Genomic DNA, 19,396 nt, shown 5'->3' on the forward strand with positions numbered 1-19,396 from the left:
TGAATCACAAACAAAATTCAATAGTTTTCTTACCTTAGACTGACTCATATAATAAAATTATTTGTCCGCAACACTCAAAACTGACCATATAAGCATTTCATTATGTAAATCTATATAGCCGCACAGTAAATGAGATATATTTTCATGTAAGAATTGATTGTATAAGAAAATAGGTAGCAATATTTGAATATTATGACTAAAAAATTTTGTTCGCATCAATTTAGAGTGCCAGCATGTACTTTTTTATTCAAAATATTGAATCGTAAACAAAATTCACTAGTTTTCATACCTCAGACTGACTCATATAATAAAATTATTTGTCCGCAACAACCAAAACTGACCATATAAGCATTCTAGTATTTAAATCTATATAGCCGCATAGTAAATGAGTTATATTTTCATGTAAGAATTGATTGTATAATGAAAGAGATAGCAGTATTTGAGTATTATGACTAAAAAATTTTACTCGCATCCATTTAGAGTGTTAGCATGTCTTTTTTTTTCTTCAAAATATTGAATCGTAAACCAAAATCAGTAGTTTTCATACCTCAGACTGACTCATATAATAAAATTATTTGTCTGCAACAACCAAAACTGACCATATAAGCATTCTAGTATTTAAATCTATATAGCCGCATAGTAAATGAGTTATATTTTCATGTAATGATTGATTGTATAATAAAATAGGGAGCAATATTTGAATATTATGAATAAAAAATTTTGTTCGCATCAATTTAGAGGGCCAGCATGTCCTTTTTTTATTCAAAATATTGAATCGTAAACAAAATTCAGTAGTTTTCATACCTCAGACTGACTCGTATAATAAAATTATTTGTCTGCAACAACCAAAACTGACCATATAAGCATTCTAGTATTTAAATCTATATAGCTGCATAGTAAATGAGTTATATTTTCATGTATGGATTGATTGTATAATAAAATAGGTAGCAATATTTGAATATTATGACTAAAAAATTTTGTTCGCATCAATTTAGAGGGCCAGCATGTCCTTTTTTTATTCAAAATATTGAATAATAAACAAAATTCAGTAGTTTTCATACCTCAGACTGACTCATATAATAAAATTATTTGTCCGCAACAACACAAACTGACCATATAAGCATTTAATTATGTAAATCTATATAGCCGCATAGTAAATGAGTTATATTTTTATGTAAGGATTGATTGTATAAGAAAATAGGTAGCAATATTTGAATATTATTACTAAAACATTTTGTTCGCATCAATTTAGGTTGTCAGCATGTCCCTTTTTTATTCAAAATATTGAATCGTAAACCAAATTCAGTAGTTTTCATACCTCAGACTGACTCATATAATAAAATTATTTGTCTGCAACAACCAAAACTGACCATATAAGCATTCTAGTATTTAAATCTATATAGCCGCATAGTAAATGAGTTATATTTTCATGTAATGATTGATTGTATAATAAAATAGGTAGCAATATTTGAATATTATGACTAAAAAATTTTGTTCGCATTAATTTAGGTTGCCAGCATGTCCCTTTTTTATTCAAAATATTGAATCGTAAACCAAATTCAGTAGTTTTCATACCTCAGACTGACTCATATAATAAAATTATTTGTCTGCAACAACCAAAACTGACCATATAAGCATTCTAGTATTTAAATCTATATAGCCGCATAGTAAATGAGTTATATTTTCATGTAATGTTTGATTGTATAATAAAATAGGTAGCAATATTTGAATATTATGAATAAAAAATTTTGTTCGCATCAATTTAGAGGGCCAGCATGTCCTTTTTTTATTCAAAATATTGAATCATAAAAAAATTCAGTAGTTTTCATACCTCAGACTGACTCATATAATAAAATTATTTGTTCGCAACAACCAAAACTGACCATATAAGCATTCTTGTATGTAAATCTATATAGCTGCATAGTACATGAGTTATATTTTCATATAAGGATTGATTGTATAATAAAATAGGTAGCAATATTTGAATATTATGACTAAAAAATTTTGTTCGCATCAATTTAGGTTGCCAGCATGTCCCTTTTTTATTCAAAATATTGAATCGTAAACCAAATTCAGTAGTTTTCATACCTCAGACTGACTCATATAATAAAATTATTTGTCTGCAACAACCAAAACTGACCATATAAGCATTCTAGTATTTAAATCTATATAGCCGCATAGTAAATGAGTTATATTTTCATGTAATGATTGATTGTATAATAAAATAGGGAGCAATATTTGAATATTATGACTAAAAAATTTTGTTCGCATTAATTTAGGTTGCCAGCATGTCCCTTTTTTATTCAAAATATTGAATCGTAAACCAAATTCAGTAGTTTTCATACCTCAGACTGACTCATATAATAAAATTATTTGTCTGCAACAACCAAAACTGACCATATAAGCATTCTAGTATTTAAATCTATATAGCCGCATAGTAAATGAGTTATATTTTCATGTATGGATTGATTGTATAATAAAATAGGTAGCAATATTTGAATATTATGACTAAAAATTTTGGTTGGATGAATTTAGAGGGCCAGCATGTCCTTTTTTTATTCAAAATATTGAATCGTAAACAAAATTCAGTAGTTTTCATACCTCAGACTGACTCATATAATAAAATTTTTTGTCCGCAACAACCAAACTGACCATATAAGCATTCTATTATGTAAATCTATATAGCTGCATAGTAAATGAGTTATATTTTCATGTAAGGATTGATTGTATAAGAAAATAGGTAGCAATATTTGAATATTATGACTAAAAAATTTTGTTCGCATCAATTTAGAGTGCCAGCATGTATTTTTTTATTCAAAATATTGAATTGTAAACAAAATTCAGTAGTTTACTGTTACGACATTTCCCGCCATATAAAAATCTCGTGCAGTGGTCAAAATCGATCTTTAATATCTTTTATTAGCATTCAATATTATTGTGAGTGGAGTCAAGTTTTAAAGTTCAACCACGTGCACACGCTGTTGATCACTGATATGTGTAACATGGAATTGTCTTTTCACGGCATTTTTTTCTTTTAGATTGCTATAAAAAATATAACATACAATTATTTTTTTTTACATGGATTGTGCGTAAATTAATATAATGCAATTTAGTTCGGGATTTCGGGATTAACCCTTTCGGGATCTGGGAATTCTTTTTTCGCGATGTCGGGATTTAAATTTATTTAAATTCGGGACCTTGGGACTTCGTGTTTTTAAGCCAGGGATTTCGAGATCCAGACCCCTTTTACCCCCTACCCCCAAATGCAGATCAATTATATTAATTTAGCATAATGAACAAACACGGAAATCTTAAAATAAACTTATGCCCGGGAAGAATCAATATTTTCTTTTAGTGTTATTATTTGCGTTCTTTTTAGTTATACATCTCCAACTTTCGGACAATATTTGTTTACAGTAAAAAGTAAAAACTACAAAGAATCATCAAGCTACTAATAATATACAAGTACTGCTCACTGTAATTATTTTTATCTCGTAACTGACCAAACACAGACTGAATATTAAATACCAATTATAAAAATATTTTGCATGTGACCGCGTCAAACTAAAACGTATGCAGCAGCATTCTGCTAATCAATGGATTTACGTGGAAAATAAATCAGTAAAACAAAAATAACCGTAAGCTTCAAGAAATAGAATACATGTAAAAATTTATATGTTTAAAAAAATTATGCAAACAAATAAGAAAAAGATACAAAAAAAAACAAACGAAAAGGAACATAAAATAAAAATAAATTTTAGGAACAAAGAAAATAAATAGCAGTTGAAATATAAAAACCATAATTAACAAAAATAGGCTATTTTTATTAAAACAAAGTTTTCTCCAGTACTTCACCTGTAAAAATATTGTATGTCAAATACGATGTAGAACTAATATAATCAATAAAGTGACTGAGAGGTTAAAATTACAGGTAACCTGATTCTGAAATCAGTGAACCGTAATTCTAGCAACACGGATTAAGATGAAAGGACCGTTCACACCTGGATCTGTTGATTAATGACCATACTACCTACCATAAAAATGTCGGATTATTCATATCCGACTAGACGGATTAAGACATCCATAAAAATAAGTCCCTACCCGTACTGTACCTCAGAGTGACTCATATAATAAAATTATTTGTCCGCAACAACCAAAACTGACCATATAAGCATTCTAGTATTTAAATCTATATAGCCTCATAGTAAATGTGTTATATTTTCATGTATGGATTGATTGTATAATAAAATAGGTAGCAATATTTGAATATTATGAATAAAAAATTTTGTTCGCATCAATTTAGAGGGCCAGCATGTCCTTTTTTTATTCAAAATATTGAATCATAAACAAAATTCAGTAGTTTTCATACCTCAGACTGACTCATATAATAAAATTATTTGTCCGCAACAACAAAAACTGACCATATAAGCATTTAATTATGTAAATCTATATAGCCGCATAGTAAATGAGTTATATTTTTATGTAAGGATTGATTGTATAACATGTATAAGAAAATAGGTAGCAATATTTGAATATTATGACTAAAAAATTTTGTTCGCATCAATTTAGGTTGCCAGCATGTACTTTTTTATTCAAAATATTGAATCATAAAAAAATTCAGTAGTTTTCATACCTCAGACTGACTCATATAATAAGATTATTTGTTCGCAACAACCAAAACTGACCATATAAGCATTCTATTATGTAAATCTATATAGCTGCATAGTACATGAGTTATATTTTCATGTAAGGATTGATTGTATAATGAAAAAGGTAGCAATATTTGAATATTATGACTAAAAAATTTTGTTTGCATCAATTTAGGGTGCCAGCATGTACTTTTTTTATTCAAAATATTGAATATTGAAACAAATTTTAGTAGTTTTCTAACCTCAGACTGACTCGAATTTTAACCAAAACAGACCATATTAGCACTATATATAGCTGCATAGTAAATTAGTTTATTATATCCATGTAAAGATAGCAATATTTGAACATTTAAATTGACGAGATGACCGGTACAAATGTACATACTTATATTATTACCCTTTATCGATATCCCTTTCAATACACTGTACAATTTACGTCTTTTTCTTTGTCATTTGTCAAAACAGAATCTTATCATGTAAATCCAAGGCAAACAAGGTGAATTTCGATTAAAAATAATGGTTTTAAATACCCCGAGTTATAGTTGGAATTCGAAGAGACAATTATGAATGGGGAACGAAACAATAAAAACCATGATGTTTATATCCCATCATATTGAAATATTCTCCCGATGTCTCGGATAACCTTTCTTTTCGTATCGATATTTGCACATGTAACTTTTGGAAGAAAAATATAGAAAATCTGCCTATCAGTAAAGTTAATGGACTTAATGAAAGTGATTTTGTGTAATTTAATATTTTGAATTAAAAGAGTTTTTGAATTGTTCTGGTTTGAAACACATGATACACATATACGTAAAATATTAAGACTAATGGTCGTTTTTATAAAATAAATGTGCAAATGAACTTGAAGTTTATTTCTAAATTTACCCAATCAGTTAACGCGAAAAAGTAAACGTGCGTTTACTTTCAAGTGCACGTAAAAATATACTTGTAAGATCTGTACTAAACGCCCGTTTACTTTTAAGTGCACGTAAAAATAAATTTGAAGAATTCTGAAGTAAACGCCCGTTTACTACTGACTAAACGGACACATAGTAAACGCCCGTTTACTAAGGTAGACATTAGAAATTTCCATTTCAGCCACGTTAACGTAATTATAGTAAACGTGCGTGTACTAGTAAACGGGAGATTTGAAGTTAACTAACGAAATATGTGCACGCGGCGTTAACTTGCGTTTACTTTATGTAATGCTTGGTCTGCACCCAACGGTAGTTTATTAATCAAGAGATATTGGAGGAATAAAATAGGACTTGGTGGTATACAAGGCTGAAGATGATTGAGATGATCCAAAAAACTCACAGCTAAAGAAAGGGGCCACGCTAATGTTAATTAAAACCCATTACCAAGGGAAGTTGTACACTATGTGGCAAAGGATAGTCAACTTTAACGTTAACAGAAAACTTGTTACTATTTCAAGAGCTTTCTTTGATGTTTTAGATGTTTAGCAGAGGAACCTGGCTAGCAGGAAACAGGTTCCTATAATATGATTGGCTTTTACACCAACGGCGACAACAGGGTGAGAATAGACTCGGCGTTGATTGGTTTTGAATTTTTTGGCACTAGGACAGATGGGTGTAGCAGTTGGGCGTGCAGTAAGCATAGACGTATTAAGATGTGTCAAGGGCAACAGTTCCGCTGCCAACAAACATCCTGATATTGTTCGTGAATTTTATAACTGATTTTTATATGATTTTTCACAAGAATTGATTCAGTTGTAAAGACTTGGAAGGTACCAAGACCTTGAGTGATTTACATAATCCGGTACGTATCGACGGAACCGGTGCAGGATAATAGAACATCCAAGGGCAGACGATACGATGCATGATGGCTTCCGATGTACCAGCAATTTCATATAGTTATCCCTTTAGAAGATTCTATTAATAATGAGCAATTTTGTTTACAATTTTCATAAACAATGTTAACCGTATTCAAAACTATTTTGAAACAGTAATACCTATTGACACTATCGTTGAATGTAGGTCTCATTTTCGTATGAACCGGTCAACAGTCAACAACTTTGTTCCAAGTTATCTTAACTAGTGAAATCCCCATCATCCATGAGCACGACAGGTCACTTAAAGGGATCGAAAAACCACTGTTAATGTACATCAAAATTTGGTGCCGATCTCAGAAACTCCGAAATAGTATGCAGATCCTGTTCCACATGTTGCAACCGTCATGATCAAAGCACACATAATCTGATCAGACTAGTTCAGTGATTTCAGTCAAGGAAAATATAGAGTGATAGTTGGAACATAAAATAATCCGTCGTCATCAGTGAAACAAGTTTTCCATAACGACCAATTAGCTAGTGATGGCGACCGTTTAATTTTAAAGGGATAATTTTAACTTAATTAATCATTTGCATCACGTAAAACCATTAACGTGTTTTATAGCTTCATTGTCAGCAGCAATCCTGTATCATGAAAAGCATAAAAGAAAATAACTCTGGAATATCGTATAGTAAAATAGTAAAATCACGAAAATACTGAACTCCGAGAAAAATTCAAAACAGAAAGTTCCTAATAAAATGCCAAGATCACAAGTTCAAACACATCTAATGAATGGTAATTACTAAAACATTCCCACCTTGGTACAGGCATTTTCTTATGTAGAAAATTGGAAGATAAAACCGGGTTTTAGAATTAGATAAACCTCTGGCAGTCGCATAAAATTCCATTATATTGACAACGACGTGTGAACAGGCAAACAGACATAATAGGTATGGATGTCAAAAAAGGGGTACAGCTGTCAACATTGTGTTATTATATTAGACCCCGTTTACACTCAGTCTGGCAATCAAATTGAATCGATCTTTATGTAAATCGATCTTAAAAAGTCCAGTTCGCATTTACATTGCTCAAGCAAGATCGATCGAAATCGATCTTATTTAATCCAGTGCGTTTACACTACAACATAAAAAGGACCGATCTGACCTTTATTTTCCTATCTAAATATAACAAAAACCTTACAAAAATGTTGATAGCGATCGATCTAAGCGGTTACACAAAAAAAAAGATCGATTCAAATAAGATCAAATCTTTTAAAACCACCTCTAGAAGTTGACTTTTTAAGTCCGATTGAAGATCGATCTAACCCGTTTGCGCTTGACCAAAGATCGATCTTTTTTGTCAGTGTAAATAAACTCACATTTTGTATGTACGCCAGACGCTCGTTTCGTTTACAACAGACTCAACAGTGACGCTCGAATCAAAAAAAGTTAAAAAGGGCCAAACAAAGTACGAGGTTGAAGAGCATTGAGGATCAAAATTCTTAAAAGTTTTGCCAAATACAGCTTGAGTAATCTATGCCTGTGGTAGAAATGCTTTAGTATTTCAAAAAAAATTCTAAATTTTGTAAACAGTTAATTTATGAATATAACCATATCAATGATGATTCATGTCAGCACAAAAAGTGCTGACTACTGGGCTTGTGATACTCTCGGGAAATAAATCTCCCCCAGCAGTGGCATCGACCCAGTGGTTGTAAATAAACTCATCATAGATACCAGGACTAAATTTGTATATACGCCAGACGCGCATTTCGTCTACAACAGACTCATCAGTGACGCTCGAATCCAAAAAAGTTAAAATGGGCCAAACAAAGTAAGTTGAAGAGCATTGAGGCCCACATTTCCGGAGAGTTAACGGGTCTTAATTACTATAAATACACAACAAATATATAAAGAAACCTTTAAAATGGCACTATACATGCTATAACACAAATGACTGGTTGTGTAAGTAAAGAGCCACGTCATATATGTAACAACGAAATACAATAAGGCAGATTCATGTAGACAAAGCATACATGAATTCGCAAACATGAATGATAATAATACAAAAAGTAGATGTTTAAGGCCAACTCATTGTAACAAAGAAACACTTTTTTTTTTTTAAAGACAAAGAATATTGTCAAACATTAAAGAAAAAAAAAGAAAAATTATCATAGAACAATAACACAATAACGGATTGTACAGAGCCACGTCAACTGAGTACCACCAAAAACAGAATAAACAATAAAATCAATATTCATCAAGAAAAATGAAAGAATGCTCCAACACGTTAGAAAGATGATGAACAACGTCAGTACCAAGAATTTAAACTTCAAGACCATAGTGTATTATTTGGGACGTTGATCAGGCATATTTATTAACAAGGTCTTGGTACCTTCCGATGAACTTTTTTTAGAAAAAGGACGAGGCGTTCTTTAATTGACATAACCCTGGTTCATCATCTTTCTGCTCAGACACTGGAAAGTGAATAAGGGTATTGAGTTCATTTTATTTATCTACGAATACTTATACCAATATCATTCTTTACCTCGTAGTTTGACACATGAATATTAGCCAGACGTTGGTTGTGGGGCAATATTTTGAAAAATAGGTCGAGTCGGTGAAAATGTGTTGCTATTTGGCAGGTGGGCGAGTTATCATGGATTCAGTTTAAAGTGTAAAAAGAGGGGGCAATAGGGGGTCCGTTTACATGTTAACAACACCTCGATTTTGGCAAAAACAGTTAACAACAAATTCAAAGTGCTGTTAACAGTTAACACCAACTTATTTTTCTCCAAAAATCAATCCAAACGCAATGAAAAGGAGAAATACACACCTTCAATGTGTTCAGAATCAATCATTATGTATAAAGTCGTTGAAATGACACGCTCTAAGGAATCTCTAATAAAGCTGATCAAGTTTCAGATTACAAACACATTAGTACCATATTAGTAGAAAAGGCAGACGGAGGGATTGACTCCTAGAAAAATGACTGCTTCACGAAGGGCTCACCAGCTGAAATCCTATTTTTTTCAGACATGAACAATAAACTAAAGTCTTTAAAAATGAGGCTTCATCGTTTACGTTTTATTGCAAACTCATTTTTTTTCTTGTTGTCTTGGGCTGTTTTCTTCGCTTTGGTCTGGTTCTTGTTTCTTTGACACATTCCCCATTTTCATTATCAATTTTATCAAGGATTAACTATACTCAAAGATCTCCAAAGACAGTTGCATCTCACATACATGTATATGCTATTTATGTCACTTCTTTGAAGACTAGCACCATAAAGAAAGAGACGAACAGCAAAATTATTGTGATTAGTGTGGTTCTTAACAGTTCTTGTAGTATTAAAATATTTGACTTTTCTGTGAAACTGTCTATTCTAGAGGTGGTGTGAATCAGATGTGATACTAAAAAATTCCGAAGATCTTTTTCAGTACATACAATCTAAGACTCTCTCATCTTACAATAGTATTTTAAAAAACAATTGACTTTTCTACACTTTACACAATTATTCCCCATTCCAAACTAAAAGACAAACTCAATGAGTCGGTATATGTATTACTTTGTTTAATTAAAAAGAATGGCGAACGTAGATACAAGTGTCTTGTTTTGGGGAGGGATAAATCCTATTTTGAGGGTGGTAAAGGGGGGTACTGAACACGGAAACACGTGAAATAAAAATCGCATAAACGTAGCACGAAAAATAAAAATCAGGAAAAACGAAGCACGAGAAATAACATCGTAAATATTAAGGAAAAAAGCACCAGAAGTTATTACTCAGCCGTTCTTGGAGATCATGCAGCCATTTTTAATAGAAGACCTTGCGGTCACATTTTAATGTCTGCTACTTGCATCTGATTTGAAAAAAAATACTATTCATAGTAATTTGATGGACTTTGTGACATAGCATACATATATACAACATAAAGTAGAATGGTAACACTATACCCAGGTTACAGGAGGTATTATAACACACTGACTTTGAATTAGATATAATTTACTTTTTAATCAAATGCGAGACAATGCAAGCACGAGAAATTAAGAGGACCTTTACCAACCTCTATTTTGTAAAGGATCACTCTGATTCTAACAAAAAAATGTCTTAAAAGTTGCTTGATTTTTTTATTGACAACATATTTGTTACGTTTGGAGAACCTGTGTTTTAACAGACTGTCGGAATTCCATAAGTATTTCTTACTCAGATTTCCTTAATAGAAGATTGCTGCTCACAAGGAAGCTATTAAACCAACAGTTCCAAATGGTGAAGTTGAAATCATCCCTTCGTAAATTTTACAGACGCCATCACGAAGTTGGTTGACCTTTACGGAATAACCGTTTCACAGATGATATCGGATATGTTCCTTGTGTCGTAACTACAATACCCTTCCCTTTTCACGATAGTGACCTACCGAATTTGACTTTTTACCGGATTTGTAATAACATAAGCAACACGACGGGTGCAACATGTGGAGCAGGATCTTCTTACCCTTCCGGAGCACCTGGGATCCGTGACCCCAAGTTTTTGGTGGTGTTCGTGTTGCTTAGTCTTTAGTTTTCTATGTTTTGTCTTCTGTACTATTATGTAAAATTAAAATTGAGAATGGAAATGGGGAATGTGTCATTGAGACAACAACCCGATCATAAAGCAGACATCAGCACAAGGTCATCAACAGGTCTGCAATGCAGCAAGAAATTCCCGCAACCGGAGGCGTCCTTCAGCTCGCCCTAACAAAGGCCAGAGGCTCCTGACGTCTATTTGTCTTTTTATTTTTAGCCATGCCGTTTACGTTGTCGGTTTATTTTCAATCCATGTGTTTGACTATCCCTCTGGTATCTTTCGTCCCTCTTTTAAGATTAGTTTCCAGAGACAAATGATGTCAAAAACAAGTGTCTAGTAACAGATCAAAGGAATTTCATTTTCCAAAAACAGTTAACAACATTGCAAATTTTAACAGAACAGATAACAGACAGTGGGTTGAAACAAGTTTACAACACCTTGAAAATGGCCAAAACAGGTTAACATAAAAAGGTTTTGCCCCCTAAAAATAATTTGACACTTATGTCAAACTAGGTATCTGTCATTATATAACATAGATACCGAGTCTTTCAATATTAACCTTGTTCAAGGCGTCAATTCTTTCACCAACCTTTTGCTCGAAAGAAAGAACAACAAGTTAACTTTGTTTCTTTATATAGAAAATGGAGTCTTCCAAAGGACTGTGCGAGATAAATGGTTGACCCGTGATAAGAGAGAGCAATATATCTTTCAAGTAAAAGACAGCCTTGTAGATTTCGAACCTGCAAAGTGAAAAGGGGTTAATATAAGTTGTTATTGCTTATTTCCCAATCCACTATAAATAAATTATTTAAAGAAAAGAAACAGCTATCTAGTAGTATACTACATGTACAATGTGTTTCTTAATTGAGACTCGCAAAGTTCTGCCTACTTACTAATAAAAGACTTAATATGACTTATTCATTATATAACATAAGCAAGTATGACCAGTTGTTGATAAATTATTCATTAGTGGAATACAAAGTTAGTTTGGATGGGGTTTACAAGAACAACCGGTAGGGGAAAATATCGAAATAAAATGGGAGGGGATACAGAATAATGTAGTTCTAAATATAAAGACTAGGGAATAATGGGCAAAAAAGTCGATGATAGATCGAGAAACAAATGAATCATTATGCCATTAAGAAAATCGCATGTTTCTACGAAAAAGATTCTAGTGATAGTTTGTAAAACCTGATCGGAAATAATGAATTGTCAATGATAATTTTATCTTTACGTTGATAACCTACTTTAGATAAGACATTATTGATGACAAAATGTCGGTCAGAATTATCCTTGCGCTTTGTTTAATTTGTTTACAGACAACAAACGCTGCATATTGTAGCGGGAAGGTAATATTCTATGTTAAATTGTAGTAAATTTATAAGTAAATAACATTTTTTTTAAATAATTGACAAAAATATACAGCAAAATGTCTCTGAAGCTGTCACACATAGGTTATTCAGTAAACTAAATATGACCTCTTTAGACAGTTGACCTATTGAATGGCAGACGGGTTTATAAACAAAATTCAAAACTTTCCGATCTAATTCTCATATCCGAATTTTATGTAAAATTGTACTACAGCATTTTTATAATTTCTCATTCATAAATACTGTTTATAATTAAATTGGTTTTGTTTTAAGAGGAAAACTGTTTTAAAATGAGGGACAAAAGAGACTAGAGGGACAGTCAAGTTCATAGATAGAAAATAAACTGACAGCGCCATGGATAACAAAGAAAAAGACAAACAGACAAATAATAATACACAAGGCACAACATAGAAAATTAAAAATTTAGCAACACGAACCCCACCACAAATTGGGGTGATTTCAGGTGCTTCATTAGGACCGTAAGCAGATCCTGCTCTACATGTGACATCCGTCCTGTTGCTCATGTTATTACAAACCCGGTAAATAGTCTAATTGTAAGGTACATGTATACAATAGAAATAATTCTTTCATGCCATGATCGGTGCTAGATTTTACAAGGATAGGCATTATAATTGTCAATTTCTTTATACCGAACGTAAGGCAGGTTTCAAACCGTTGACAAATATAATGCCTATTCCTGTTAAAATAAGCATATTATTAGAGCATGGCACGATAGAATTATTTCAATTCTAATAGGAAAATTTAGAACTTAAAATAATTTATTCTTTGAAGTGGACCTACATTTGTATATGAACAAGTTATATAACGCTCGAAAAGCATCCGTTTTGATATGATGAAGTCAAAACTTTTAAAAAATAAACTGCTTCACATCAAAAATAATTATGGACAAGTACATGTAAGTTTACTTTAGAATGGTTTTAATAATGTCCTGCTAACAAAATAAAACACAAGCAAAGATGTCCATTTCGTTTTGGAGTTGTTTCAACCACATCAGCTGTCGTTGCATTTTAATTGGTGAAGTCAATCAAGTGATGTTGCTGTTACATGTATATCGGAAATGGAACATGCATGGCTTTGTTTCAAAGCAAAAAAAGAATGGCATATGATAATAAGTTATATATTTCAGTAACAAAGAATGAGGTTAAAATTTAGGATGCGTCTAAAAAGACAATGTTACCTGCAAAAACGACCACTTGTAATAATCAAGATAAATATGACCACTTGTTAACCTACCTTGCTCAACAGGTGCTCACTGTTATAGACGAAACCAATGCAAGTTGTCATTACTTTACTGCAAACAACAACATTTTCAGTATTTCAATAAGTGCTTGTTGGAAAAGAGTACATGTATACAGTTATAAAATTGAGAATGGAAAGGACGAATGTGTCAAAGAGACAACAACCCGACCACTGTACCTTCATTAAATTTAAAGTCGAAAGAAAATGAAAACCCAGAGACAATTAAAATCCTTTATTTCCACAAGAGAAGAATGGATGGTGCCTTGTCCAGATATAATATGCATTGGATACAATTTGGAGTTTAGTATGGTGTTCATTATCACTGAACTAGTATATATTTCTTCAGGGGCCAGCTGAAGGACGCCTCCAGGTGCGAGAATTTCTCGTTGCATTGAAGACCTGTTGGTGACCTTCTGCTGTTGTCTGCTCTATGGTCGGGTTGTTGTCGCTTTGGCACATTCCTCATTTCCATTCTCAATTGTATTGGTCGTGGTTCGAAGACATTAATTAAGACAACGTTTGTTTCTAAAACATAAATTTGAACTTGTACATAGTTAAAAGATAGAACATTTGTGCAGCGGCATTTATTTCAAATACCATGCATGTATATGACTAAACCAAGAAACAATGGATTTGTAATGTTACATGTTCCTAAAACAGTATATATTATGCATTTGAACAGGTTTTTTTTAATTTAAACATATTTATTTATAGTGGATTGGGAAACGAGTTGTGCAACTTATATCAATTCCTTTCCATTTTACTGATGCGAGTGCTGCCTTGTAGAGGCATTAGCCTGCTCTTTTTCGAAAGGTTTATTATTCGTTTACCATCAAATTTTATGCTATACGGAAAATTGATATCTTAATCCGGGTAAAGCCATATGTTTTGTTTTGTAGCCCGATCCTAACGCTAAACAAAACTTAAATCCAATCTATACAGCTTCGCCAACTAAGATAAAATCAGTTGTAAATGGACACTTGTATACAATTGGTCAACCAGCAGATAATCAGTTTTATATTGTACATGTTTGGGGTAAGTAAATAAAAGTCAGTTATAAGGGAATGTTCATTTAACATCAAACTGTTTTTCCTATTAAAAAAAATCTGATATTGATTCCAAAATTGATGAATAAGATATTGTATTCTAGCAGAGGACAAGAGGATAAAAAAGTGATTATGTGATAACTTGGACACCCCATGTTTGGCCTCAATATTCCCATGAATGCACTTGAAAGGACTGAGTACAGATTAAATGGTTGTCAACAGATGCGGTTCCTTCTTTTTTATCAGTGTATTGATCCATCTGTCGGGGAAAAAAAATTCGTAAAAGAGATTTTGTATTAATCTAGGTTTGTTTTAAATGAAAAAGAAGAGCAATATAGAAGGGTCAATTGGTCGCGGGTCAAACAGACTTAACATGTCTTTTTTTTCCATCATGTTTTGTCTACAATTTGCTAGACATGTATATTTGTGTTGTCGGGATGTACAAGTACCCGTCCACGTCAATTTGTATTTTATCCATCTGATGAGTTAAGCCTTTTTCAACTGATTGTTATAGTTCGTTCTTATGTTGTACTACGATGCCACTTTTCCAGGTTAGGGGTAAGGTATGGATCCCGCTAACATGTTTAACACGCCACATTATTAATGTATGTGCCGGTCCCAAGTCAGGAGCCTATAATTCAACTATACGGTGACCTATAGTTATTAATTTCTGTGTCATTTTGTTCTCTTGTGGAGAGTTGTCTCCTTGGCAATCTTATCGCATCTTCTTTTTTTTTCATATGTGTTGTATAACTTGTTTTGTTCTTTCCTTGTATAGGAACACCGTATGATATGGGAAAAGCCCATGGGCAGCTATTGGATAAAAGAACAAATGCCATGATAAACAGTGTATGGAAATACTTAGAAGAACAAGTTGTACGTATAATACAATACATACATTCATAAACTTACACAAAAGTTGGTACAAAAAGTGTCATAGAAGTCAATAGTTATACACTCAGGCAAATACTATGTAATAGAATATTGTAACATCGTCTCTATGTCTAATGAAAATATATTTTCTTTTTGAAAAAAATAATCATCAAAATGGGGATCAGAATAATTTTTAAGATAAACATCATACCCCCGTTATTGACTGTAAATGGTCGTTCTCTCAACCATGTTTTTGTTAGTAGCGTTTAATAATTCATATGATTTATCCATCGGATATACTGAATGACTTAGATATTCAACCAAACAAGCCATAACAGCCAGGAAAGTCCAAGCCAAGTGTAAAACAATCCAAAGGGGTAACCAATATTTCTTAGTAAAGTTAAAAAAAAGTAACGAAAAACGAATGTAATGTAAAGCATCAACAACATCAAAATTTTCAACTACTAGTATATGTCACCGTATGGCCTTCAACATTGAGCAAAGCCCACACCGCACAGTCAGCTTTAGAAGGCCTGTAAAACAAAAATTTAAAACAATTAAAAACCAATTGTTCAGAGAACAATTGAAGGTCTTTCCACCAGTTAATATCTATTTTGATATTAAAATATTAAAAATCAGTCTAAAATGTCAGTTCATATGGATTTATGATGTATTATAAGATATGAATTTAAAGCAAAGGTCAAAATCCAGAACGTCAAATTAACCTATGACCTTGACCTCATTTTCAAGGTCACAAACTGAGGATCTCAAATCAAAAGACCCTAGGTCTTTAATATGTATGGTTAATAAGTTATATCACTTTACACATAATTTTAGTTATGATAGGGGCAAAAACTCCCATTCATTGTCTATGCACCCTATCAACTTAAATTATTAAGTTACGACATGTCGCAACTAACAGTTTAGTCAAAATAATTTGTCGATATCTTATACGGTATCTGGAAATGAGTGGAAATAAGCCTAATTCAAAAATTAGAATATGACCTTGACCTTTGACCTTGACCTAATTTTCATTTTTTTGGACCAAGGACCTCAAATCAAAAGATCCTAGGTCTCTATCACTTATGGTTTTCCAGTTTAAAATACATTTCAAAATTTCAAATACAAAAGGGTAAATAACTCTCATATGGAGCGTTCATATTGCTTGTATAATATCATATACCAAATATCTAAGCGACATATTGCGAAACAAATATTTATCGCAAGAACAAAATTAGGCAGAAGAAAAAACAATAATCAGAAGAAAAAACAGTAGGTCTTTCCACAGAAAAGTGGAAAGACATAATTAAATTGAGAAAACCAACGGCCTAATTAATGTACAAAACGTTTTATAGTCTTATTACTTTTACATGAAAGATTTACTTCTTTTTTCTCTCAGATTGGTGCCATCAATAGTACTGTCCATATTTTTAAACCGTGGTTTTTAAAAGACGTTGCAGATTTTGGGTATGTTTAAATATGTTGGTCATTGAAACGCTTTAGGCATTTGCGATAGGAATAGGAATATTAAAACCCCGTGTAAATTTCAATAAAACTTTTGATAGCAAATTCCAAAAAGGACTCAAATCTTGTGTCCATGTGGCACAGATGATGACCCCGCTTGTATGTTAAGTTACCACAAACAGAACAGTCAAACTTTACTGAAATTGGTCTCAGAGAGATATATGATCGTTTAATTAAAGTAGAAATTGAAATATAAATATATTATATATTAGTAACAAAACTATTATCATTTTAATAATAGTAACAACTGGAGTCTAAATTAGTTTAGTTCGAGTAAACACAGAACCGTTATTTTAATGTACAGCACATGTCGTAGTGGTTTAGAATTGTTACAAAGTCTATCCCAATTATTTTTGCAAAGAAGTCCACTAAAGGCAATACAAGGGCCGTCTTAAACTTGCTGTGAGGTGAGTTGTCTTTTGGAGTTTATGTTTTTACTCCTTGTTTGTTTTTTTTGCTGTGCATGCTTTACTTTTGTGTCATGAATTGAAACCCATGCCAATTTCTGTTTGGTTTTTTTGTATTATGTTAGTATACAGAACATAAATTCTATTAAAATGCATTATTTTGGAATATATAAAATCTTTTTAACGCACACTTTACAACTCGCCACTGTTGAGCAGCTAATTAAATATGTAAGCTGGTTCGGTGTTGAAGACCGTACTTTGACCTATTATAATGGTTTACTTTTATAAATTGTGATGGAGAATTACCTCATTGGCACTATACGACATCTTCTTATGTCTATCGGAGAAAAAAATATCAAATATATTTTGCAGACGATATGCCGGATATGAAAAACAAAAGCGGGCAAACGACCGTTCAAGATGATTGCAATAATTACAACCTTCACAGCCAAAGAACCGGTCTTAACTTGATCTTGCATAGACCGAACACGTGTCTTCACCAATCATATTCAGTCGTATCAAAATTTATGTGGTTTGAACCTGAAAAACAGAAAATCTGCCAAAACCGATTAGAAATACGGCTAAGAAAGGTTTCACTCAGTCTGTATAATCATTTTATTATCTTGCCATTACTACCAGTTGATATCATTTCTTTCGGGGAACATGTTATGGTATACTTTGGTTGATCCTTGGTAGGGGTTCGGGATTGGAACCTCATATCTTTTTTTTGACGATCAACCCTTTGGAATGGGGACATATATGGTTGGAACTTTCTATATCTTAGCGGAAACCCCTATCGAAAATGGCTGGATCTGTCTTGGTTTATATTCTAAATAAGCCGAACTACTTGTTATTGGCTCTGTTTTACCTTCTATAATTTGTTAATAAACAAGTATATAATAGTTTACATTTCTTTTAGCCTTGACGCAGCTTTAGATCTAGAAATAGAAATTACTCGTCCATTCACTCGTAAAGCATTCTTCGAAGAAGCCCAAGGTCTTGCTGATGGTTCTGGAGCTGACTTTAAGGTAAATTCGACTCGTTCAATCATTCTGGGATCAGGGGAAAACCCAAACTTCTTAGGGATTCACTTTAACCTTGAAAGTACAAGAGTGCACACTCTGAAATGTCTCGCCTTCTTTACTAATCATTGATATTATGTTGATAGTCCTAAGTATAAAGCTTTATTAAAAACTGTCACATAAACTTAACATTAACCAAGATAACTAAACAAAGACCAATGAACCATGAAAATAAGGTCAAGGTCAGATGAACCATGTCAGGCAGACATGTACAGCTAACAATGCTTCCATACAACAAATATAGTTGACCTATTACTAAAATGTTAAGAAAAATAGACCAAAACACAAAAACTTAACACTGAGCAATGAACCGTGAAAATAAGGTCAAGGTAAAAAAAAACTACGCGACTAACATATAGATCATAAAAATATTTCCATACACCAAATATAGTTGACCTATGGCATATAGTATTAGATAAAAAGACCAAAACTCAAAAACTTAAACCTTGACCACTCAACCATGAAAATGAGGTCATGGTAAGATGACATCCGCCCGCTAGACATGTACACCTTACAATCATTCGATACAACAAATATAGTAGATTTATTGCATAAAGTATGAGAAAAACAGATCAAAACACAAAAACTTAACTATAACCACTGAACCATGAAAATGAGGTCAAGGTCAGATGACACCTGCCAGTTGGACATGTATACCTTACAGTCCTTCCATACACCGAATATACTAGCCCTATTGCTTATAGTATCTGAGGTATGGACTTGACCACCAAAACTTAACCTTGTTCACTGATCCATGAAATGAGGTCAAGGTCAAGTGAAAACTGTCTTAAGGGCATGAGGACCTTGCAAGGTATTCACATACCAAATATAA

At 32.5% G+C, this 19,396-nt stretch overlaps 1 protein-coding gene across 1 annotated transcript in view; it reads left to right on the top strand.

Annotated features, from left to right (window-relative positions):
- The first annotated feature begins 12,248 nt into the window (after positions 1-12,248).
- The window catches only part of LOC139504499 (protein dcd1B-like), a 29,619-nt gene continuing 22,471 nt past the window's right edge, over positions 12,249-19,396 (top strand). The window contains exons 1-5 of the mRNA XM_071294605.1: positions 12,249-12,351; positions 14,532-14,667; positions 15,457-15,554; positions 16,951-17,018; positions 18,402-18,510. Of these exons, the coding sequence (XP_071150706.1) occupies positions 12,277-12,351; positions 14,532-14,667; positions 15,457-15,554; positions 16,951-17,018; positions 18,402-18,510 (486 nt within the window). The 5' untranslated portion in view covers positions 12,249-12,276. The remainder of the gene's footprint in view (positions 12,352-14,531; positions 14,668-15,456; positions 15,555-16,950; positions 17,019-18,401; positions 18,511-19,396) is intronic.

The sequence above is a fragment of the Mytilus edulis genome, chromosome 14, assembly GCF_963676685.1.
Source record: "Mytilus edulis chromosome 14, xbMytEdul2.2, whole genome shotgun sequence".
NCBI lineage: Eukaryota > Metazoa > Mollusca > Bivalvia > Mytilida > Mytilidae > Mytilus > Mytilus edulis.